This window comes from Pteropus alecto, unplaced genomic scaffold (genome assembly GCF_000325575.1).
Source record: "Pteropus alecto unplaced genomic scaffold, ASM32557v1 scaffold156, whole genome shotgun sequence".
In the NCBI taxonomy this organism is placed as follows: Eukaryota; Metazoa; Chordata; class Mammalia; order Chiroptera; family Pteropodidae; genus Pteropus; species Pteropus alecto.
Window position 1 is genome coordinate 4,744,982 of NW_006437746.1, and position 23,696 is coordinate 4,768,677.

At 54.5% G+C, this 23,696-nt stretch overlaps 1 protein-coding gene across 1 annotated transcript in view; it reads right to left on the minus strand.

Moving 5' to 3' along the window:
- Positions 1-4,910: 4,910 nt before the first annotated feature.
- The window catches only part of CCDC12 (coiled-coil domain containing 12), a 53,429-nt gene continuing 34,643 nt past the window's right edge, over positions 4,911-23,696 (minus strand). The window contains exons 3-7 of the mRNA XM_025048926.1: positions 15,060-15,139; positions 13,435-13,496; positions 13,176-13,210; positions 12,046-12,122; positions 4,911-11,950 (exon numbers count right to left, since the gene is read on the minus strand). Of these exons, the coding sequence (XP_024904694.1) occupies positions 11,868-11,950; positions 12,046-12,122; positions 13,176-13,210; positions 13,435-13,496; positions 15,060-15,139 (337 nt within the window). The 3' untranslated portion in view covers positions 4,911-11,867. The remainder of the gene's footprint in view (positions 11,951-12,045; positions 12,123-13,175; positions 13,211-13,434; positions 13,497-15,059; positions 15,140-23,696) is intronic.

The following is a 23,696-nucleotide window of genomic DNA, read 5'->3' on the forward strand; positions in this document are numbered from 1 at the left end:
GAGGCTGTCGAGAACAAGGACTGAGCTGGGCACCACAAGTCCCACAGCGTGGGCAGACCTTGATGGTCTGCGCCCTTCAGCTCTCACCCTGGGGAGACAGAGGGAAAAGGGGACTGAGTTTTCTGGGAGCTCAAAAGAGACATGACCCTACCCCGGGGTCTGAGGGACACAGCCCTGCTCTGAGGGTGACTGAGGTGACATAGCCCTGACCCAGGGTCTGAGGGGACACGGCCCTGTTCTGAGGGTGTCTGAGGGGACACGGCCCTGCTCTGAGGGTATCTGAGGGGACATGGACATGCCAGGGGTGTCTGAGAAGGTCCTGGGTCTGCCTTGGTTGTTAGACGAGAGGTCTGGCTGAGGGCACTGGAGGACTGGGGCTTGCTGGGCACATAGGCTGCATTGGGTCCAGCCGCTTGTCCCTGATGCCTCCTCCTCAGCCAGCTCCAGGAAAATGATGCCAGCCCAAGGCTACCATGGCCAACCCAAACAACACCGGCTGGGGCAGAGGAGCAGCCTCCTCTCGGGCAGAGGGTGAGGGGACTCCAGAGGCAGGCGGGGGCCCGGGCCCAGGCTGGCTCCCTGCGTGTGCTGTGTGATCCCAGCCAAGCCGCCTTCCCGCTCTGAGCCTCAGCTTCTCCTCTGCAGTCAGGGCCCTGTTCAGGCCTCCTGGTCTGTATGCGCTCAGTACCCCACCCTGCTCCCCGGTGGGCCCCCAGGCTGGGTTTTGGCTGCCTGGACAGGACCCCTAGCTTTCCCTTGGACAGACAGGGTCCTCAGGACTCAAGGCCAGGATATCCCCAAGTGACCTGCTCAGCCTCAGGTCATGCAGACGAAGGGGGCCAAGAAACGATGGGTGTGGCCTGTATGCAGCTCCTCCCAGTCCATGGGTCAAGAAAGGGGCCAGGGTCAGAGAGGCAGAAGACAGGATTCCAGGCCTTCAACCGGTCCTTCCACCTGTGGGGGAGGGAGGGGAGGTGGGACCCCTTCATGTGCCTGCATTAATTATCCACTTATTGTTCAGGCCCCCCACCCCTAGGTCAGTTTTAGTGGGGGTGCAGAGGCGGGTTTCCAGCCTTCCACAGGGGTCCTGATTGGAAGGCCCCGTCTGCAGTTCCCACAGAACCACGGCAGGGGGGGTGGTCTCAGTGGCTCCGGTGGGGATCCTGCAGATAGATGAGCAGCCCCCAAGCAAGGCTCCGCTGGCCTTGCTTCCCAGTGGCGAGGAGGAGGGGCCACACCAGGCTGGGAGGATGGGGTCCCGGGCATGGGAGGGTGGGCCTGTGGCCACCTGAGCTCCCTTCCCAGAGCTTCAGGGCCTGTGGTCCCAACTCCGTCCCGGGCCTGGCACTCGAGGGCCTTCACCTGCTCCTCTCTACTCCGCACGCTGTGCTCTGCAAGACAGCTGGTCGCTCCCAGGGACCCTCTGCCCCAGCACGCTTTTCCCGTTCTAGCACCTGTAAGTCGGGGACAGGCTGGGTGTGACCCACGCCCTGGCTCTGACCCCAGCAAGCTCACCCGCATCAGGGAGACACACAGGTGTGCTGTGTCTATCACCACCTGTGTGTGTGTGTATTGATGTATGTGTGTTTGTGTATGTGTCTGTTCATGTGCCTGTCTGTCCATTGTGTCTATTTGTACGGTGTGTCAGTTTGTGGTTCTATTGCATGTATACCTGTGTCTGTGTGTTTTTGTGCCCATATGTGCTTATAAATATCTGTATGTTCGTTTGCACGTGTATCTTTTAGTGCGTCTATCTTTGTATTGTGTGTGTACCAGTGTGTCTATCTGTAAGGTTGTGTGTATGTCTGTGTATATGTGTGTGTCTATTTGTGCGTCTGTGTGGACACGTGCTCTGAGAACACCGCCTGTGGGTGGAATTTGGCCCAGAGATGTGTTTGGTTTGGCTCTCGTAATATTTTCAACATCTTGAGCCAACATTTAAAAATCAGGATATTTCACATAAAAATTCAGCTTTCCAGTTTCTCTTAAAAATTCAGAAGCCCTGGCAGCCTCAGGCCTGCGTTCCCATGAGGCCGCTCTCCCCTGGAGCTACCCGGGGGCTGCCTCGGCCTCCCACCCTCCACAGCCTCGCCCACCAGCACCTTGAGGATGAGTTTGTGACCCCAGAGAGTACGCATGGGTATGTGTGGAGTTTGCATGTATATGCAGGAGGTGTTAAGTGCATGTGTGTGTGCATGAATCGAGTCTGCAGTGGGTGTGTGGACACGTGAATGCATGTGTGCATGTGAGGTCAATCTGTGTGAGTGGGGTGAACGTGTGTGTGCATTCAGCAAATCTGTGTGTGGGACACGCGAGTGCCTGCATGCGTACATGTGGTGCAAGGGTCTGTGTGGATACGCGCATGTGTACGTGCGCTCATGGGGGGTGCACGGCCATATCTGTGCCCATGTGGAGTGTGTGGGCCGCTGTGGTCTGGCACGCTCTGCACAGGGGCCTCTTCCGGCCTTTGAGGGGGAATCGGATTCCCGGCTTCTGGCTGGGCTGCCTTGCGGGATTTATTTCTGTCCCAGTGCCCACTGGAGGCCTGAGTAATGGGAACATTTAAAGACAACCAGTAAATACATAGAGAAGGGGCAGGCTGGCCGGAAAACTCAGCAGACACCCCTGCCGAGGCCACAGCAGCCAGAGGCCCCGAGGACAAGCCTGACTGAGCCAGGGAGGGAGGCTGCCCCAGGACGCAGCGCACACACCCTCTGCTCTACGGCTCACTTCTGCCTGCCCAGGCCTATCTGGGGTGAGCCCCCTACACCACCTGGATGGCTCCTGGGTCAGCAGGCATCTTGGGAACCTGGTTCCGAGCAACGGCTGCTCGGGCCTGGCCCAAAGGCTAAGGGGACCTCACACCCTCCATCCAGGTGGCCCCTTACCCAGCCAGCCTATAGTGGGTCCACATCCTGGGGTAGTCTGTCCACACTCACCTCATACCCGTGCGGAACCCCCACAGGAGGGCTGGTGCTGCCTGTGACCAGGCACGGCTGGTGCTGCCCCCAGGGCTGGAAGGGCACTCAGACAACCCACCTGGGGCCCACAGCCCCCGAGTGCTTGGTGCCTGGAACCTGAGGAAGGCCGGCATGGGGTGCGGCTGGGGGGTGCCGCTGCTCTGCCCCAGGATGCGGCCCCCACTGTGCTAGGTTTCGGGTTGACTGAGCCCCCCTCTCAGGATCATCTCTGACATCAGCCACTTAGAGGTGACACAGACCCCATGGGAAAGGAGAGAGGTGCTTCCTCTGGTGGAGTGACACAAGACTCACTTCAGCAGTGGGAAAAGCGGGCTGTGCTGACCCATACTCCCCTCCAGGGGCCCCGGGCCGGTGTCTCCTGCTGCCCCCCAGCGGCCGTGTGATGGCAGCGGGGAAATGAGGGCTGCACGCAGATTCCCGTCGTGCAGTCTCCCGGCTGGGTGCACGTGGAGTCCCTTAAGGCCCCAGATGCCACCGCTCGCTACACACCCCCTGCAATGCCCAGCAGACGGTTCTAGGGAAGAAAGGTCTTCAGACTGGCCTGAGGGAGGGTCCTGGTGCCCAGCATAGGTCCCGGGATCACCAGGAAGGCTGACTCCTGGAGGGCAAGGCCGGGCTGTGTGTCAGCCCCTGGGCCAGTGCCCGGCACAGGCAGGTACTCAGGAAATGGGGAGAAAGGACGCCTGGCTCCCCAGCTGCTCGGGGGTGTGCGGTGCTGCAGCAGGAAGGCTCTGGACACGGCTCAGAGCCCCCTGGAGAGGCCACCTGAAGGTGAGTGGACATCTCACACATTGGACCCCAGGTGACAAGCAGCATGGAACCCCAACAGGGTACTTGGCTGGGAGGCTGCCTGGCACTTGAGAGCGGACATAGTCCAGGGGAGCAGATTTGCTCAACCTGCCTATCTTCTGCACTTGATATGCAGCCCACTGAGCTGGATGGGATTTTTCCCTTATACCTTTAGGGGCTGGGCCTCTCTCTGACCCCGTCTTCCACTGCTCACTGTGGCACAGGCCCTGCACGAGCCAGTGCCCACCTGGCCCAGGGGAGCCCAGCCCAGCATCCTGGGTATGACTCCCTCCTGGTCTTCTCGCTGCCTCCCAGATCCACGAAGCCCGGATCTCGGGGCCAGCAGGGCCCTGTCCTCCTTCTGCTGGGGAAGGGGCATCCATGCTGCTGCAGAACATTCCAGGCCTGACACCTCTACCGAGATGACCCAAAGCCAGGTGTCTTTGAGGGTTTCAAGCAGGAGGGACCTGCAGTGTCAGGGGGGCAGTCAGGGCTGTCCTGGAGAGGCGCCTGGTGAGCTGGGCGCTGCCGCTGCCTGGCCCGTCTCCTCAGCCCTATGACAGAGGGCTTGCTGGGGCCTGACAGTCCCCTAACTGTCCCTCCAACCGAGGCCAGGACTCACTGTGACCAACTCTGAACTACTCCCACCCGATCGATCTTCCACAAGACTCCAGGAAGCTTGCTGTGTCCTTTTAAACACAGAAAGCATACTTAAAAAATAAATAAATTTGTACATTAACATATTTTACTATTTTCTTTGCTCACCACTGAAAATATTTTTAAACAAATACAGAATCATAGAAAGTTAAAAAGACAGTACAGAGCAGTCTTGTGTACCATTCACCTAGTTTTTCCCGATGGTTACATCTTCCATAACTAGTTTATCAAAACCAGGAATTTGATACTCGCCAATGTGTGGAGTCTGTTCCATTTGATCACATGCGTAGATCATGTAATTAGCACTGCAATCAGGAACTATTCTATGACCACAAAAACCTCCTTCAAGCTACTCCTTTATATATAGTCACACTTGCGCCCCACCCCCACCCCCACCCAAGCCCTGGCCACCACGAACCTGCTTCCTATCTCTGTGTGTCATTTCAAGCATGTTATATGTAAACAGAGAATCAGACAGAGGGAGATCTTCTGAGATACATGTGTATCTGTTTATTTCACTCAGCATAATGCCCTTAAGGTCCAAGCAAGCCACTCCCTTTATCAACAGCTTGTTCCTTCTTACTGCAGAGCTGTAGTCCACGGTGTGGTGCGCCCGTTTACCCAGTCAGCTACTGAAGGACATTTTGGGGGTTGGCTGGTTTCTTCACAGAATAAAAACTTATTTAACTTTCCACTCCATTACTCCCCAGAGTACAGGACCAGGTGAAGGAATGCCCTCGTAGACTGCATGCCACATGTCAGAGATTTTTTTTACCATACTTACTCCCACCTATTGTTTGTGAATTTTTAAATTCCTAACTGAAGGAAGAGAAATTACACTAAGACCTGTATCTTGGTCTGATGATGACTTGGCAACCTCCAATAAGTTGAAGATCCGTGCTTATTTAACTGACACAAACTATCCAGTGTTCATTAAGCAGTAATGCGTGAGGCATTTTCCCCCTAGCTTTTGATGATTACAAATAAAATTGCTATGAACATGTGTGTCTATAGTTTTCATATCTGCTAAGCCCATCTGTGTGGACATAATTTTCTTCTCTGGAATAGATGCCAGGAGCATGGTTGCTAGGTTATACGTTAAGTAACGTTCGGTTTCTTAAGAAACTGTCCCAACTATTTCCCAGAATAACTAACATTTATGGTCCTTTCTCCACGTCCATCAGCGTTTGGTATTATGTTTTTAATTTAAGCTGTTCTTAATAAGTGTGTAATAGTATCTCATCATGATTTTAATTTGCATTTCCCTAATGGCTAGTGATGTTGAACATCTTTCTTGTGTGTCATATATATATATATCCTCTCTGGTAAAATGACTCATGTCTTTTGCCTATTTTCTAATTTGACTTCCTCCCTCTCTCTTTTTTCCTGTTGTTTTGAGCTTCCTTTATACATTCTAGACGAGTCCTTTATCAGATAAGGGGTTTGCAAATATTTCCTCAGTCTGTAGCTTTTCTTTTCATCCTCTTAACAGGCTTTGTTGGGTCAAGAGCTTTTCATTTTGGTTAAGTCCAATTTATCAATTTACGGATTGTGCTTTTGGTCTCATATCTAAGAATGCTTCGCCAAGCTCTAGGTCCTGAAGGTTCTCTCCCAAAAGTCAGGATTTTACGTCTTCCATTTAAACCTGTGACCCGCTTTCGCTTTTGTGTAAGGTCTGAGGCTTACACTGGGGTCCTTTTTCGGCCTATGGCTATCCAGTCAGTCCAGCACCATCTGCTGAAGACCATGCTTCCTCCGCAGAGCTCGTTTCTCACTTTTGTCAAACATCAGTGGGTTGTGCACATGGAGTTACTTCTTTTACGTTCTCGCCCATTGATCCGTGCACCTCTTCCCACCAGGAGCATCTCGATAACTGTAGCTGCGTGACACCTTGAAGTGGTGATTCCTCATGCTTTATTTTTCTAGTTAAAAATTGTTTAAGCTGTTCTAGTTCTTTTGCCTTTCCTGAATCATTTTAGAATAATCCTGTCTATATTTAAAGATCCTACCTGGAATTTTGACAGGAATTGCACTTAACTGGTATATTAATTCTGCAGTAAAACCACCTGGGCTTTGAGATTTCTTTTTCAGGGGTTTTTAAATTAGGAATTCAATATCCTTAATAGTTACAGAGCTATGCAAAGTATCTATTGCATCGCGGGTAAATTGTGGGAGTTTGTGCTTTTCAAGAAACTGGTTCTTTTCATCAACTTGTCAAATTTATGTGGCTAGTTTACAAAATTCCCTTACTGTTCTTTTGATGTCTGTGGGGTTCGCAGTGATAGCCGTATTTCATTCCTAATGTTTATAATGTGTGTCTTCGTTTTTCGTCTTGCTAGAGGTGTCATTGTTGGTTCTTGCAATGTTTACCACTTTCTTCGCTCACCACTTCTTCCTGCGTCCTGTGGCAGGCACTGCTGGCTGCCTTCCCAGCAGTCTATCTACTTTTACTTCCTTTCTCAGTTTCAACCTTGGTGGCAATGTGTCCCGCTTAAAATACCTTATTCCCCACATGTCTGCAGTTAGCAGTGGATCAGACACAGTAATGGCTGGTCAGATGTGAAGGCGAGCCTGGTGGACTGGGCTTGAAGCCATGGTTTCTTCATGGCTTGCCCTTTACCCTTCCTCCTCCTGCCTGTAGCTCAAACCTTGGGGTGTAGATTTCTAGGGGAGCTACAGAGGGCAGCTGGGGAGAGGAAGGGACTCATGCCCCTGGCAGCCTCAAGGAGCCACTAGACCACTTTAGACTTAACACAAGACCCAATAAACCCTCCTGGTTTAAGACCCTGTTTGTGAGTGTCTGCCAAACGCGGTCCTGGTTCCCACATTCCTCCATCTGCCCCCTCCCGGCTCTTCGTGCTACAGACCATCATTTACGAGTTCCCTCAGCAAATACCAGTGCATGGAAAGCAGTGCCATAGCCTGAAAATGTCTATCCTACCCTTAGTATTTATGATAGTTGAACAGATTGACATCTGTTCCCACAGCACTTAGGAGTGAAACTCATTCTAGTATCTATTAATGATGAAAAGTGAAACTCATTCATTTGTAGGTAATCCTCCTCCCACCTCCCGCCCCCATGGAGCTTATGTGATTTTTCTCTTTACCCTCAATGTTCTAATCTAGACCACAGCGGTGAACGGCAGATGTGGCCATTTAAAAAAATTCCACTTCACACTTTGAACAGTCATTTTAGGTTGTGAATTCTGAAAATTTCTCCTTTAAAAAGTAGGTGGGTGAAATACATCACAAACACCACACACACACAGAATAGAAAATGAATGGAGAGAGAATAAAGTGAGTTCCCATCACTCAAGCCAAGGAAAAGAACATGGCGGCACCTCAAGGGCCCCTTCCCGGAGCTGCTGCAGGCCTGACGCTGAGGCCGCCACCGTGCATTCCTGTGCCGGCTTTACCGTCCACGCATACCAGAGGCTCGTGTCCCATTTCTTCTGTGACTTGCTTCTTTTGAGATATGGCCATAATCTTGTAGGTGGATATCATTCATTTCACTATTGCTATAGAGAATTCCACTGTAAGAAATACAGCTTACTACCACATCTGTGTTGGGTGTGCGTGCAGGAGCCCCTACGGACGATGCTTCTTTCTATAAGCATTCCTGTCCGTCTCCAGGAAGACACGTGCGACTGTTTCCCAGGACACTAACAGTGGAATTGCTGGTCGGTCACAGGGTGTACTCATGTTCAAGGTTCCCCAAGGGGTCTTCCCACTTAGCACTCCCACGGCCGGGGCGGAGGGGAGGGGGCGCCGCTCCAGAGCACAGCAGTGTAGCTAATAACACTTCTGACAGGCTCCCTGGTCTGACATGACCCAGCCGACCTCAGCTTCCTTTTGCTGATTCTGAGCTTGAGAGAGCTTTTCTAATCCCTCTGCTTTCAATCTTTCTGTTGGGGTTTAGGTTTCTTTTTAAAATGGCATCAGACTGAGTTTTCAAAAAAAGTAGTCTAGTACATTAATTGTAATTAATGATGTATATGGATTCATTTACTGATCTTTTCTTTTTGCCTTATTTTTTTTTTTCATTCCACTTTTTTTTCTCTCAACTGCTTTGGAAGTGGTCTTGTTTCTGTTCATTTAGGGTTACCCTAGAAATGTCAGCCTGCCTGCAGACCAGTGTTAACTGGAGTCTTTCCTCCCGTCTTGAGGGAGCTTCGCGGAGGCTGTAACTCCCACCGCCCCCTCCCGCTGGCCTCCTACGCCATCGCTGCTAAGTGATCCCTGTTTCACTTTTACTCCACGAAGCATTTTTTTTGCTTTATAAGGTCAATGCCTGTTTAAATTTACACTTTCTTTCTCTTCATTCTATCTTTTATCTCAGATTTTCCATCTGGGATGTGTCCCTTCAGTCTGAAGACATTCTTCAGAATTCTTTTTTTTTTTTTCCTTTTGAGAATGCTGATTCGTTTTTTAAAAACAGCTTTACTGAGATATAATATACATCCTATACGATTCCTCCGTTTAAAGGGTACAGGTCAACGACTCCTGGCATAGTCACAGATTTGTGTAACCACCATCACAATTTTTCATTTTTCATTACCTCAAAATAGATTTTTTTGTGTGTGAGTCCGCTGGTGACAAAAATCTCTGATTTTGTCTAAAAATACCTTGAGACATTTTCTCTGGGTATAGAATTTTCAGTTGACAATTTTCTTTCGTCCAGTTACCACTGCCTGTGGTTGAGACATCTGCTACAGTCTTGCTCCTGGAAAGGTAATCTATCTTTTCTCTCTAATTTTAAGATTATTTCTTGGTCTTTTTATTTTGCCAAATTATTACAATGTGTCTAGGTATGTATTGATTTTAAAATAGACCCACAAATTCTTAGGCAGATCTCCCTTTCAGAAATGGAACCGAATTCTCTGAGTACGGGCTGGATGCAGTGAATTGCTTCTAACAAACAGAATGTGGCAGAATAATACCTCTACGACCCAGTCATAAAAGCCCTTAAAGCTTCCTCCTTTCTCTCTTGGGCCACTCACTCTGGGGAAAGCCAGCTGCCACGGCATGTGGACACCCAATCAAGCCTTATGGAGAGGTCCACATGGCAAGGACTTGCATGTGCACTGTGTGTAAATCAAGCATCCCTGTGAGCCCTGAGAATGGAAGCCGCCTCGGAAGCAGACCCTCTAGCCCATCAGACCTTCAGATGACCGCTGCCGTGGGGACAGCTTGTCAGCAACCTCAAAAGAGACCCCGAGCTAGAACTACCCAGCTAAGCTGCCCTGCATTCCTGACCCATAGAAACTGTCAGATAACAAAGATGTTTATTCAAGCCACTGAGTTTTGGGGCAATTTATTATACCTAATAAATCAGTACCCACATCAAGAGAGGGAACATTTGAGTGTAGACTTCTTTTTGTTGCCCCAATGAGTTTTGTTGTCCTCCTTGAATCTGTGGATTGATTTTGAAAAGTTCAGTCATTCAAAAAACTATGTTACCTCTATCCCATTTTTGCCAGCTAGTGAGCTTATTTTAATAAACGTTTTTTATTTTCAAGATTTCTAATCAGTTCTTTTTCATATCCAATCTCTGTTCTTGAGTTATAGGAGTCAGTTCTTTTCTCTCTGATGATAAAACAAATGCTCATTTTAAAGCCTGTTAGGATGTTACTGTTTCAGTGTCCTTGGCTGTAAACTCACCCACTTGTTGGGTTGTTGGTCACTCTTTAAGGCACTGGGTTTTCTCACAGGTTTTGTAACTTTTGTTTTGAGTGCCCATCACACATGGTGATCTTTGTTTTTCTCTCTCCTCGTCAGGCAGTTTTTTGTAGGGCACACAGGGTTTACATGCAGAAGCAAACCTTCCATCAGCTCTCGGGGCTCATACTGTGGGGATATCCCCACTCTAGTCCCAGTGCGGGTGCTGAGCGGGCGCCCAGCTGCCAGTCACCGGGTGTCTGAGTCCCTCCACTGCCACAGAGAAGTGTTCTGCTTCCAGCTGCATGCGCAGGAGGTGGGGCTCTTTTCATCCTTTACTCCTAGGAAATGAAGCCCCGGTCCAGACCCTGGCCATGCAGAGGGAGCCTGGCTCCAGTCCTGACGCCCGTGGGCATGTCTGACCCCTGTCACTGGTGGGAATCAGAGTCCTGGTCAGGTCCCACTGCTCTCCGCAGCAGCTGGCCACCCGTCACTTCAGCCTTCATTCACAACTGCAAGTTCCTGCTTCTTTTATACAGAAGGTTTACCTTCTTAGAGTAGATGCGTAATTTTAACTTAAAGCATTTCGTTTACTGTATGTATACTGGTCTCCGTGTACACGCCTGCTCCACCTCTATGGCCCGAGTCCTCAGCACCATCCACCAAAGCCGGGTCACTGTGTTCTTGAAACTCATCACAGAGGGACGAACATACTGGGATGACCCAGGGCAGGGGCAGGAGGCTCAATGGGAAAAAAAAACCCCAAGGAAACTCAAGCATGTTATCATTCTAGAGGAGATGAAATTCTAGTTGGCCACAGACACATGGAGTCAGAGCTGTGGCCAGCCAGTTGCTCTGGAGAGTCAACGCCACAGAGGTGGCTCAGGACCTCGGGGGTTGGGACTCAACACCACACCCGAAACCCAGCCCACACTACCCCAGTCTCTAGCAGAATGGGCCACCGTCCCCTACACAGGGGCCCTGTCCCAGGGAAGCCATAGGCCAGCTCTGATGGGAGAACTGAAACCGAGGGGCTGCCTGGGGCTAGGCAGAGTGAGAGAGAACAGGGCCCAGGACCTGGAATCCGGAGCAGCGCAGAGCTGAGGCCGGGGCACAGCTCACAGCCTTCACGGGCCCAGCCTCTCCCTTCCGTCCCTCACACTGTGAGGCGGCCACAGAGGACCGGGGAGGGAGCCTCTCCGCGCTGTCCCACAGAATGCTACAATGCCCAGGCCTGTGCCAAGTCTTAAGAGAACTCTCTCAGACCCATCTCTGTCACTCGAGGGTTCTGAGATGACCACCGCTGACCAAGGACTGGGCCTGGACCTGGAGCCAGAGGGCAGACCTGGGCCTGTCCCATCCCTCCAGTCTCAACATGCTCAGGCCAACACAGGGCCTATTCATGTAAGCATCGCCTTTGCAGGCACCCTGTCTCGGGGCCCCAACCCACAGCGCGCCGAAGACCCAGGAAATATATGATAGGGATCTGTTTGTCTCTATTTCCAGAGATTTAAAAAAAAAAGTTCATAATACATACATATGTACAGACACAGCGAGCCCACAGAGCTGTTGCTGGCTCTGCCCCCACTCAGGGGTTTGGGGACCACTCAGGAGACGAGGAGCTGACCTCACCCCATGGGGGTGGTGGTTCAGAATGATGGGGCAGGGATTCACTGCTCTGAAGCCAAAGTGGACGTGAAGGCAAGCCCAGCCCCAACCCTTGTCCGAGACCATCCTCCTGCTAAACAGGCCTGACAAGTAGGTGAGGGGCCGGGGTTCGCCTCAGTCAGAGTCGCAGGCCTCTTGTTCTGTGCTGGCGTCCACTGCAGAGGCCAGGCTGTCCTCCTGGCCTTTCAGCCTCTCACCTGGATGGACAGCAGAACAGGAGGGATGGAGATGGAGCCTGTGCTTGGGCCACCACCCAGAGGGCAGTGATCTGCCCTGCCAGGCCCTGACTTACGGATCAGCTCGGCGATGGCCCTCTGGGTCCGTTTTTCTAGCTTCTCCAGCTTCTTGGCTACGTCTCTCTTGAGGTCCCTACAGAAGGCAGGTGGGGGGAGGCCAGAGGCTGAAGGCTAATCTGCCGTGGCCTTGGGGCCCTCCTTGCCCACAGCCCTTGGACATTAGGAATCACACTGCCCCGGGAAGAAGGCCAGGAGGCTCCTCTCTCCTTTTCTGCACCCTTTGAACCCAGCACCAGCCATCCACCCCAGTCCCAGTGGGGCGGGGTCCAGCCCCACAGACCCACCCAACGCAAGGGACTGAGTCCAGGTGTGCAAGGGCGCATGGCTTCTCAGGGGTCCTCTCTTGGTCTGGTCCCCTAGGTCACCATCGGGGAGTGACGTGCATGTGGGCATGACCCACTGTGGGTCCTGCTCCTCCTCCAGCCACATGCTCACCTAACCACTGGAGCTTCTAGAAGTGCATGCATAGCCTATTCTCAGGTTTGGGGGTTCCTAGGACACAGGCCCCACGCTTTTCTTTCACCAGCTACACCACCTCCAGCTGGTGCTGCACTTGACGCAGACGTGCAGGTGACAGGGATGTGGTCCACTGTGCCTCTGGCTCAAGGTAAAGCAGCCCCCAGGCCACGAGGCCCTCTCGCCCCTCTCTCAGCCCAGTCACAGGGACACCAGGGAAGGATGAGCATCATTTCACAGAAGAGGGAACTGGGGCCACAGGGGGACAGGCCGATGGGTGGCAGACCTGGGACAGGAACCCACGTCCGCTCTCCCCACCGTCTCTCCTCCACGCTGCAGCTCCCCAAGGGCAAACGTCGGACTCACTCACATGGGGCTCCCTGAGGTGGGGCAGGTCCTCACCCACTCAGAAGGGACTTCCTGATGTGCCTGCTGCTCCCCTCTGCCTGAGCCTCTGCCCACCTCCGGGAGTCATCCCCCGACACTTCCCGCTCATTCTCCATTTACGTCCTTCTCAGCACGTGCTTCGGACAGTAACTATCTCGTGCAGCTACAGGTCTATGCCGTCCGTCTCCCTACTGCAAGGGTGGAAAGGCCCAGCCCGAAGACCAAGCCCAGTACCAAGAGCTCGCTGCTCTGTCTGCACTGGTCCTCCATGGGCAACACTCACCAGTCAGGCTTCCGGGGTGCAAGGTTGGCCAGGTCCTGTGGAGGGGGGAGACGCACGTCAGGGCTGGAGGGGCCCCGTCCCAAAGGATGCAGGAAGACGGGGACAGAGGTAGGAAAACGGGAGAAAAAGGAAGAAGGAGAGGGGAGAGGAAGTAGGGAGGTGGAAAGGGAATAAAGTGGAAGAGGGAGGGGAGAGCGGAGAGCAGGTGGGGAAGAAGGACCCAGCGAGCAGTGACGGGGACCGGCCACCCGGCACTCACCACTTCCTCAATGACAGGCTCCGGCTTGGCGGCCTCCAGTTGCTCCTTCACCTTCTCTTCCACTAGAGGGTGCAAGACAACAAGGCAAGCCCGTCAGAGAGGCCCTGTCACCCTCCGCGGGGACACAGCAAAGGCGAAGACAGTGCAGGCGGGGGTCCCCGGGGAGACCCTAGGCCCTCTTGTCCTCACCTCTCCCCTCGCCCCTGGCCAGCCAGATGTGACGACCCTGCAAGGGCAGCTCTAAGGGAAGGGCTGGGGCTCCCCAGGATCACGGCAAGCCTGGGCCATGGGAGGGCCCTCGCAGGCAGCCAGCTGCAGGAGGCGAAGCCCAGGCTTCCAGTCAGGAAGCGCGGATGCTACTCTCAGCCCCCGCCGCCCAGCTGTGAATCGACAGAGCTGTCTGAACGAACCCAAAGTATGGTTTCGTGAAGGGCCTGGAGGACTGGCTGTCCCTGTAACCTCCAGGGGCTCCTGGGCTCTGAAGACGCCCTCTGGGCCGCAGACTGGTCAGAGCACAGGTGGCTTTCCTCTCGTCCGACTCTTAGATGTGTGCTCTCCAAACGAGGGGGACGGCCACCCTCAGATTCGTCTGGGCTGCACCCAGCTGCTGACAGCACCGTGGGCCTCTGGACGGTCTGACCAGGAGGGCCCTGCTCCCGTGGGGACAGAAGCCAGGAGCACTAACGCCCAAACTGGGCTCTGTGGGCTTCCTCCAGCCCCCACCACAGTGCCCCATGTTCCCGCACGGCCCCCCTGCCCTTCCTCGCCTCCCTCCAGCCACAGGTGCTGACCCTGAGGCACAGGACCAGCTCCCCGCCACTCCCCTGTCCCGCCTTAATGCCCGGCCCAACCATGCCACTGCCCCCACCCCATGGGCCCAAACCATGACGCAAACTACCTGGGATACATGGGAATCTCAGGGACAAAGGAGATGGGGAAGCAGACTGAGGTGTGGCCAGATGGCCAACACTTTACTTTTTTACGAGGTAATTGTATTTATTCATTTACTACACATGTAACTAAAAGTCGATAACAAAAAGCAAAGAATTAAACAGGGCCAGGGACCAGGGAACTGTGTGCTCATAAGTGTCCCCCGCACCTCCAGTGGACAGGCTGCAGTGGGCCGGATGCTGCTGCGCCCCATACCACGGCGACACCGAGCAGCCCCTGGGCCGGGCCCCTCGCCCCACCGGCAAGAACACGTCTCCCCACCCTCTGTGCTCTGCCACTGTCACACCTCGATCCTGGTGAGCGGTGGCCTGCCCACTGCTCTCCGGGCACCGAAATGGTTGGCCCTTTGTCAGGATCTCTCACTCTGACCCTGCGAGGGTCCCGGGGCCACTTCCACCCCTCAGCCCAGAGGGCTCCTCTGAGACGTGGTCCCTGGCAGGCCTCCAGTCAGGTGTGAGCAGGGCACGGCAGGCACGATAGGCTTCTTCAGTGCCCTGCCTGCCTCTCTCAGTCCCACCGCTGACCGCTCGTGCATCTGCCAGAAGATGGTGGCAGAGGGGCCGAGAGGCCCAACCCAGTCCTGGCTCCGCCGGTCATTCTCCCAGAGAGCGAGCAACGGGTGCAGGCAAGTGACAGTGCCATGCAGTAGGGACGCGGGGACGCAGCTCACTTACCGGCGACTGGTTTGGCTTGGGGCACCCTCCTCCTCTTCAGGTCCTCGTCCTCGGGGACGTAGTTCCGCAGCCTGAGTTCCCTACGAGAGCAGGAAACAAGCAGAGATGGAGTAAATGCAGGACGGTCTCGTTCACCGCGCACGTGCACGGGCCACGAGCCGGCTCCCTTCTCCCTGGAGATGGCCTGCTGAAGAGGGAAGCACAGCTCCATACGCCATCACTGGGACAGCCCCCCGTCCGCACCCCTGAGCCTGCCCCTCCGTCCGTCCTCAGCAGACACGCTGGCTGCCCTCCCGAGGCCCTGCCCGCGGCATAGGGTCTCGTCTGGAGCTGGGGCCAGGGACGCCTGAGCAGCAGTCACCAGACGTCCCTCCTGGGTTATCTCCCATTGACAGTTAAGGGAACTGAGGGTCAGACAGACTGCACCACTGATAAGCTCACAGCAGTGGTTGCGGCATCTGAGAGAGAGGCAAAGCATGACTACAGGCCAGGGCCAGAGCTGAGCTACTCCTAAGAGAGAAAGCCAAGGGTCACCCATTGGCTCCTCAAGCCTGGCCGCTTTCTCAGAGCTTTTGTGACCTCGGGCCACTGGTACAGTGTCCTTTGACTACTGGTGGCAAGGGTCTGTGTGTGTGTGTGTGGCGGGGGGGGCGGGGGGGGTTGGCCAGCAAGGGCTGAGGGAACAGCACGACAGTGTGCAAGGCTGGGAAAGCCATGGTCCGGCTGATGGCCACGAGGGCTACACAGGCCCTAGCCTTGCAGGAGCTCTTTAAAATGCCACCAGGACAGACCGTAAGGCCTCTGTGAAGGGCGAAGCCATGAGGGACCAGACACACACTGGGACCACCAGTGACCACGGTATTACTTTCCTGTCAGCCAGCCTCCTCAGGCAGGGCTGGCTGCACTGAGCGCTCCCTGGGGGCCCCTCGACTGAGCAGCTCATCACCACTCCACCCCAGAGAGGCTGGCCTGCAGGAGCGGGGGCCCTGGGTGACTCCACGGGTGGCAGAGAGAGAGTTCCTGCTTAACAAGGTGAGACAGAGCCACTGGGTCAGACCGTCTAGGCCGAGGGGGAGGCAGAAATGGCCCCACTACCTGCTGGTGGGGGGAGACTGTGGTGTGAGCCCTCCTTCCCCACTGCCATTTCAGGACCCTGTTGAGGACTGCTGGCCAGCCCCTCGGAAGTCCTGGGCCTCAAGGACAGGGGACACTTCCCAACAGGGAAGGCCTCCCACAGTCTCATCTACTGAACCCTCTGGCTATGCCAGGCCGAAGCGCCGCTGACTCGCCCGGCCCCGGGGTAGGCAAGCCTTTCTGGAGCTGAGGCAGCAGGTGTCTGTGGCCGACCACGCAGCTAGTGAGCGGCAGCGATCTGGACTTGGGGGCCTCCTGATGCCACATTCGGTCCCCTGTTCACAAGCTCTGCTTGCCCTTAACCTTCTGCCAGGGCCCCAAGGCCACAGCCCTGGGGCTAGGCTGAACCTCCGTGCCCGGGGGCAGTGCCAGCATGGCCTGTGGAGGAAGCCTGCCGCCCACTCCCAGGGTCTACTTCTTCTAAGGAGCAGGGACACCCATCCCGTCCCCCTTGTCATGCCTGCCTAGGCCTGGTAGTGAAAGTCAGGTCACTCGAGTGACAGGAGAGCAAGTGGGGCACGGGCTGTGAAGTGACTTTCATTCACAGCAGGGTGGGGAGGAAAGCGGAAGAGAAACTGGGTGTGGGAAGAAAACTTCAGGGATTAGTGAGAAGAAAACTGTCACTCAGAAACAGGCAGGGGACAGGGGGAGGCCAGAAGCAACAGGGAAGAGAAGCATCAAATGGCTGGCAGGCTGGCCGCACGGCAGCACCAGCAGCCCTGCTGCCCACTGCCCCCAGCTCCCCGCTGGAGCTGAGCACTGGTCGAGCAGTCGACAACACCTGGGTCCCAGTCACTGTGGGACTGTCCCATTCTGGGCCTCTGTTTCCACACCTGTAAACAAGGAGGCGATGCTGGGTGTGTCCAGCTCTGCAGAGCTAGGTCCGGCCTCACCTGATTCACTCTGTGAGAGCGAAAGAAGAGACTGCCCCTCACTAATGCCCAATTAACTGCCCCTGCCACCCCCACCACTGGCAAAAGGCAAGTCTCTGGGAGAGGTCAGGGGCACTGGGGTCAGGGGCCTGGCCTTTCCAATGCGGAACCAAGTTTAACCCCTCCTGCCCCCTGCAAACAACGTTTAAAATCCTTACAACAGATATATTTTTTTAAAATATCTATTTGTTGGTCTTGGATAAGTGCCAAGGCAACAAGCGTCTGAGGGGCTGCGATCACAGACAGAAGCACAGAGGCGAGCCCGGCGCTGGGCACCTCTCCCCACTTGAAGCGTTTGTCTATCGACAGGGAGAACGTCCTGTAATCTCACAGGGCTGAAGAGACAAAAGACGTGTTCAGGGCGCCCGCGGAGCCGGGCTCCGGCAACACCGCAGGCTTTCCGTTGTGACCCCCACCAGATCCCCAGCCTCAGAGGAGGGGTGAACCTGAAACGGAGCATTCTTTACAGGACTGAAACAGCCTGGCATCAGCACAGCCGCTGACCAGCCTGCTCCTGGGCAGAACGGGCCACGTAACTGGGTGCTGGTCTTCACCTCCGGAGAGGGTGGGTCAGGGCACCCCTAGCCTGACTGCCTGCCAGAAGCTGGAATAAATTCTCTCCAGAGAAAAACAAATTATCTGAAACCTCAATTTTTCTCTAGAACTTTTCATATACAGACAGTATCCAAGATTCAGCCAAAGCCATAAGGAAAAAGTAAAGACAACAGAAATAGACTCACAGGAGATCCAGATTTTAGAATGATCAGAAATGAAATGAAAAATCATTGAAACTAATAAAAGTTCAAGAAGGCAAACCACAAGATGGAGACTTTCAGCAGAGAATCTAAAACTGTTAAAATTAATCAAATGGAAATTATATAATTGAAAACATAACCGAAATTAAGAACTCAATAAATAGGTTCAATAGCAGTTAGATCCGGGTACAGAAAGGGTGAGTGCAGCTGTGAGACAGTCCAGAAAAGGCCCAGACTGAGGCGCAGAAGGAGAGTTGGAAAATACAGAAAAGAGAATAAGAGATACAGGCAACACGATGAAAAGATGTAACGTGCAAGGAATCAGAATCCCAGAAGCAAGAGAGATGATGACTGAAGAGTTTACAGAATTAATGAAAAACATCAAGCCACAGATTGAAGAAACACTACGAACTCCAAAGAAAAGCATATCTAGGCAAATTGTTGTCAAAATACTACAACCAAAGACGAAGAGAAATTGTTAGAACAGACACCCAACCGTCGAAGGAGGAACTAAAACTGACAGCTGAGTTCTCAACAGAAACAATGGAAATCAGAAATCTGGGTAAAACAGCCTTCAAAGAATGACTTTTCCAGACAAAAAAAGTTGGGAAGATGAGTCATCGGCGACCTGTTCTTCAGGAAACACTAAAGGGACTGCTGCAGAGATGAGGGGAATGACGTCACATGGAGTCAGTGAGCCAGTGCCTTTTAGGACCCTGCCCTTTACCCAGATGTCCTGGGCCACTCACGATCTCCAGCAGGCAGCCACTGTCTGAGCTGAGCAGAGCCTGCTTTCCAATCCGATGTCCCCTGGGAAACGGCCAGCTCTGTTTGCTACATTCCTGCCCATTGGGCTTCAAGAGCTAACTCAACGGGAAAGCACTGTGAGCAGCCCCTTCCCAAATGTCTCCGCCCACCCCAAGGTCCAGCTGACTACTCCTCTCCTGGACCCCCTCTTGGCCCTACTACCTGGGACACAGCAGCTACCACACTCCGAGCATGTGGCCCCTTCACGGTTGTGTGTCTGTCCTACACGCCCTGCCCCTACGAGCTTCTGCAGACCAGCAACCAGCAGGCCTGGGAGGGCTGGGCACACTTGCCTCCAGCCTGACACAGGCATTCAGGGCAGGCACTTGGTAAAGAGCTTTCTAGGTGGCCTGGGGGCCTCTTAATGCTTGGGAAGACAATGCAAGAAGCCAAGAAGTTGTGCCCAGGAGATGCAGAGGGCAGGAATGTGGCTGGGTCAAGGCTGCCAACTCCAAAGTGACTTCTGTTGTCTTTGTGGCAAAGCCGGAGTTCACGTGCTACTGCGTCTCCTTAAAAACGTGCTTTCCCATTTCCTCTCTGCCTCCTCCCCGGTGTCTAGGGAGACCTGTCAAGTGCTGAGCAGGTCTGGTGACCACTTCGAGGTCTTCCTCAAGGCCAGGGGCTGGGCCCCCTCAGGAAGTCACCCCTCGGGGCTGTTTATCACACCTTCCACAGGTGCCACTCGGGGAGGGGGTGGAGAAAGGTGGTGTTCTCTGTAAAATGTGAAGCCCGGGAGCAGAGTTCTAGAACGCTGAAGTGAAAGGGAGCTCCAGATTATCTGGTCCAATCCCTTCGCTAACAAACGGGTCTCAGAGAAGGTCTGCAGTGCTCGCGGAGGTGCCCCCGCCCCTGGCCCATCTTGCTATCAGTCTCGCCCTGGGCGTTAGCCTCCCCACACCCCCACTGTGCTTGGGGCCATTCCACACACCCCTGCCCCAGACCCCTGGACAAAGGCTAGGGTGGCGCAGTCCCACATGGCCCGCTCCCTGAGAACAAGGCCCGCCCACCTGGCTCCCTGGTCCTCTCAGGGACCAGATGGAGAGCTGGCGGTGACAGACCTCGGGGTTGGGGGGAGTCTGGCCCTGGAGCTCAGCCCTGGCCAGAGACACCAGCCACTCCGACCACAGAGGACATTCAGAGCAGAGATGTAGGACCTCTTCCAGCAACACACCCCCCTAATAACCTGTTGGCTTTAGGATCTGCACACGGAGACATCCCCATGTCCCCAACATAAACAACAAGGCTTTGGTGCTGCCACAGGCTAGACCCTAGGGGTCTACAAAAACGAGACTATCCCAAGTGGTACCCACAACTGCTCCAGAGCCTAGTCTGGTCATTTCCTTCAAGAGCCATTAAAATGTTCAAACCCCAAGACTACTTCTATGGTTACTGCCTTAAACAGGGCTGACGGGTCATAGAAATAGTAACCAACCAGGGACAAGCAAAACAAAATGTTCTACACACAAACGTTCCTGGTAGCATAACTGTAACAGCCATGGGGCCATGTCACACACACACACACAGGTGCTTCTGGCAGAGCACCCTAGAGTAGGCTTCGAGCACCCTCCCAGAGGACGGCCAAGCCCAGGGCGGGCACAGGACAGACAGCTCGGGACAGTGCAATCAGAACACCCGAGGTGAGGGCAAAAAAAAATTTCATTATAGGTGAAGTATGAGGTCAGGCTGGAACATGTATATTGTAAAGAGATGGGCTCTGGGGGATGTTTTTGTTTCATAGTGGTTTGACATTTTAATTTCAGAAACTGGATGGATGGCTTAACAGCAAATGAAACTTTTCAAGAGCCCAGCAGCTCCCCCACTCATGGGCAGACAACCCTGTCCTCTAGCTGTCCCCCAGAAGGGTAACTCTGGCCTCACTCTGGGGACAGGGCACAGATATAGTGCTCCCCCTCTAACCAGCCAGTTCTGCCTCCGCCCCGCCAGCCCACCCAGGCCTCCTGTCCGTCTGACATACAGAGAAGCCACAGCAGCTGGAGGACGCGAGCACTGACCACGTGCTGGACAAAGCCTCCCACGCGACCCCTGGTTAACGCCACCTCAGAGGGTTTCAGGAAAGGGGGTGGCAACTCCCACTTCCTCTGGGCCTTAATGTCCTGCCCCCACCCCAAAGTGCAGGAGAGCACGGATGGGGCAGCACTTCCTCCTCGGCAGGAAACCCCCACCGCCGGCCCCTCGGAAGGTGCCTCTCAGGACCGCCTTCAACATCAGTGGAGGTGGTGACTGACATTTTCCAGATGTGGAAAGTTTAGAGAGCCTAATGGAGGCTCCCGAGGTCTCTGAGTGAGAGAAGAGCCAGAGCCAGAATCCGAACCCAAGTCTCTGGCCTTGACCTGGACCCCTGACCCCGGCTTCCCCAACCAGGCTCCCCAGGGACTAGCAGTCCCTGTGGGGAGAGTCTTTACTCTCCCCTGCCTGACAGAGTGACAAGGTCCCGCCCAAGGTTGCAGGTAGCTCAGCCAGCACTCTGGACCTTTTATGTTCCTTGAAGGAAAAATCATGCTGTGCCCCCCAACCCTACAGCACCCTTCTTGAAACTTCTCCCTCCCAAGTCCTGTCTTCTCAGCTCTCCTGGCTGCCAGGATCCTCCATCTGTCCCTAAAATCACAGTGGGTCGCAGGTGTTAGAGGCATAAATAATGCAGTCATGTCTTCGCCTTAAAAACAGGGAGGCCAGAAGAGCCAGGCACAGGCCGGGTGAGACCCACGTGGAAGCCCCACCCAGACAGGCTCACCCAAGCTCACCCAGCTGAGCTAGCCCAAGGCCTGCTGAGAGCACCGGCTGCCCAGCCCGAGGGATGGTTCACAGCCAGCCAGCGGCTGCTGAAGGCAATGACCAGGGCCAAGTGTTAGTTGAGCCAGGCCCATGCCCTGCTGGAGCTGCCATCACAGCCCGGTCATGTGGTCTGCACCCACTCCACGCAAGGCTCTGCAGAGCCCACCCAGCCCGGGCTCTCTAAAATGACAAGCTGGGCTCTGTACCCATCCCACCTGAACACACGCAGCTAATGTTCACTTAAAGAATAAAGCAGCTGGCATACCCAAAACCAAAATCGAGGACTAAAAAATTAATTATGGTAGTAAACTCAGCATTAAGTAGCCATTGAAAATTTTATAGAAGTATACTGATCAAAAGATGGCCACAGTATGGTATGTGAAAAAGATTACAAAACAGGAGGATATGCAGACGCATGTTAGTCTGCATTTTCTAACTTTTCTACAATTGAAAAAAATCTATACTTTGTGTACTTTGTCAATTCAAATTTAAAAAGAGGAGAATAGAGGTTTACGGCAGCTGAGCTGAACCCCAACAGGACTGACCACACTGCTGTCTGGGGCCAGGTGGTCGGGGGAGGAGCCTGCAGTCTACTGCCCCCAACCTCCTGGGGCTGACCCCACCCCTGGACCTCTCGGGGAGGTGGACAGTGCTCCGCCCCATCTGGCTGACCTGGGCTGCAGGCTGCCAAACTGAGACCCTCCCCTTCACACACAGCTGCCTCCTGGCTGCCCATCCTCCAGCCCCAGCCAGAGGGCAGGCAGGACAGAGGCCACAGCACCTCCCCATTTGGGAGCAGTCCCAAGGGTGAAGGTGGTGGAGCAGAACCAGGCCTGGCCTGACTGGAGAGCTGGCGGGCAGGGGACAGGGATGGCTCTGCTTCCCTACTTGTGACGTGATGGGGCTGGGAGGGTTCGGTTCTCCATCAGGAAGCGAACAGGGGAGGCCCAGTGCGGCTCCACTCCCTCTCAGTTGGAACAGCTCAGACAAGTCGCATCACCTGCAGGAACTGTGGCTTCCTCACTTCATGGTGGACCACGCCCACCCCCAGAACAGGGAGGATGACGATGAGAATGGCTCTGGAAGCACCGAAGGTCACGCCATACAAGATCGAGACTTTTTTCCACAGTGAAAGGACCCAGCCCATCTCCCGCCCTCCCCGCACACAGAAGGGCCTCACAGCGAGTCTGCTTCCCACTGCTCTCCACTCCTGGAACCAGTTCTCCCTGGATTCATTCTCCCACATTCCTGGACCTCTTCCTGAGCAACAGGAGCAGGAAAAACAGGGTGGCTGCAGGTCTCCTGATGCTGTCTCAGCATGAACCCTGGGGCCACAGTCCAGCCCCACTGCCCATGCCTGGGACGCCCTCGGGCCTGGAGCCAGAGTGGGGTAACTCAGAAGGCGGGGAGGAAACCAGTCAGGTTGTCACCACTACTGTGGCAATGTCTGCCAAATCAAGGTGACGTCACGGATCGGCGAGCACGCCCTGGTTCACAAACACCATCCTGGGGACCCAACTCACAGACAAGAGGCCGGCCGTTAGCCAGCCTCAAGGGTTTGGGCGCCAGGCCAGCTCTGGGATGGGCCTCAGTTGGGGTGGGACCTCTCTGCACATGGAGTTGGAGAACCGGTTTTCCATCCTGAAGTAGGCAGGCTAGTGGCCCAGTTTCCTCTGTAGGACGCGTTACCCACCCCAAGGTGAACCACCAACCCTGAATGGCGACTGCTCCAGCTGGGTGTAGACGTGGATCCAAAGCCGAAGGGAGGCAGTGGTTGTGAGGGCTGAGGGATTGGGGCTTGCCTGTTCGGGTGCTTAACAAGACACACTCCTCTGCCCTGTGCCCGATGGACTATGCAACACGTCCCCTCTCCTCCCACTTGGCAGGGTGGCCATGACCGTCAACCACAAACCCTACCCCGACATGGCACATGTCAGCAGACCTGCCACCAGGAGGAAGTGACTGAGGGCTTACAAAACAAAAGAGCTGACATGAACACCTCCTCCCACGGGCCGGCCTTCCAGGGCCGCCAGACCACATCTTACTCAGGCAGTAAGAGGGGGCGGTTCGAGATGCTTCATGTACACCCTGCAGAGTTGGCCACTAGGGAAGTTTAACTGGGAGAGGGTACGACCAGCCCAAGGGAGATGCAGGGGCCCTTCTGGGCGTGGGGACACTTCTCTCTCTCCCTCCCACAGAGCTGGCCTGGGCTGCTG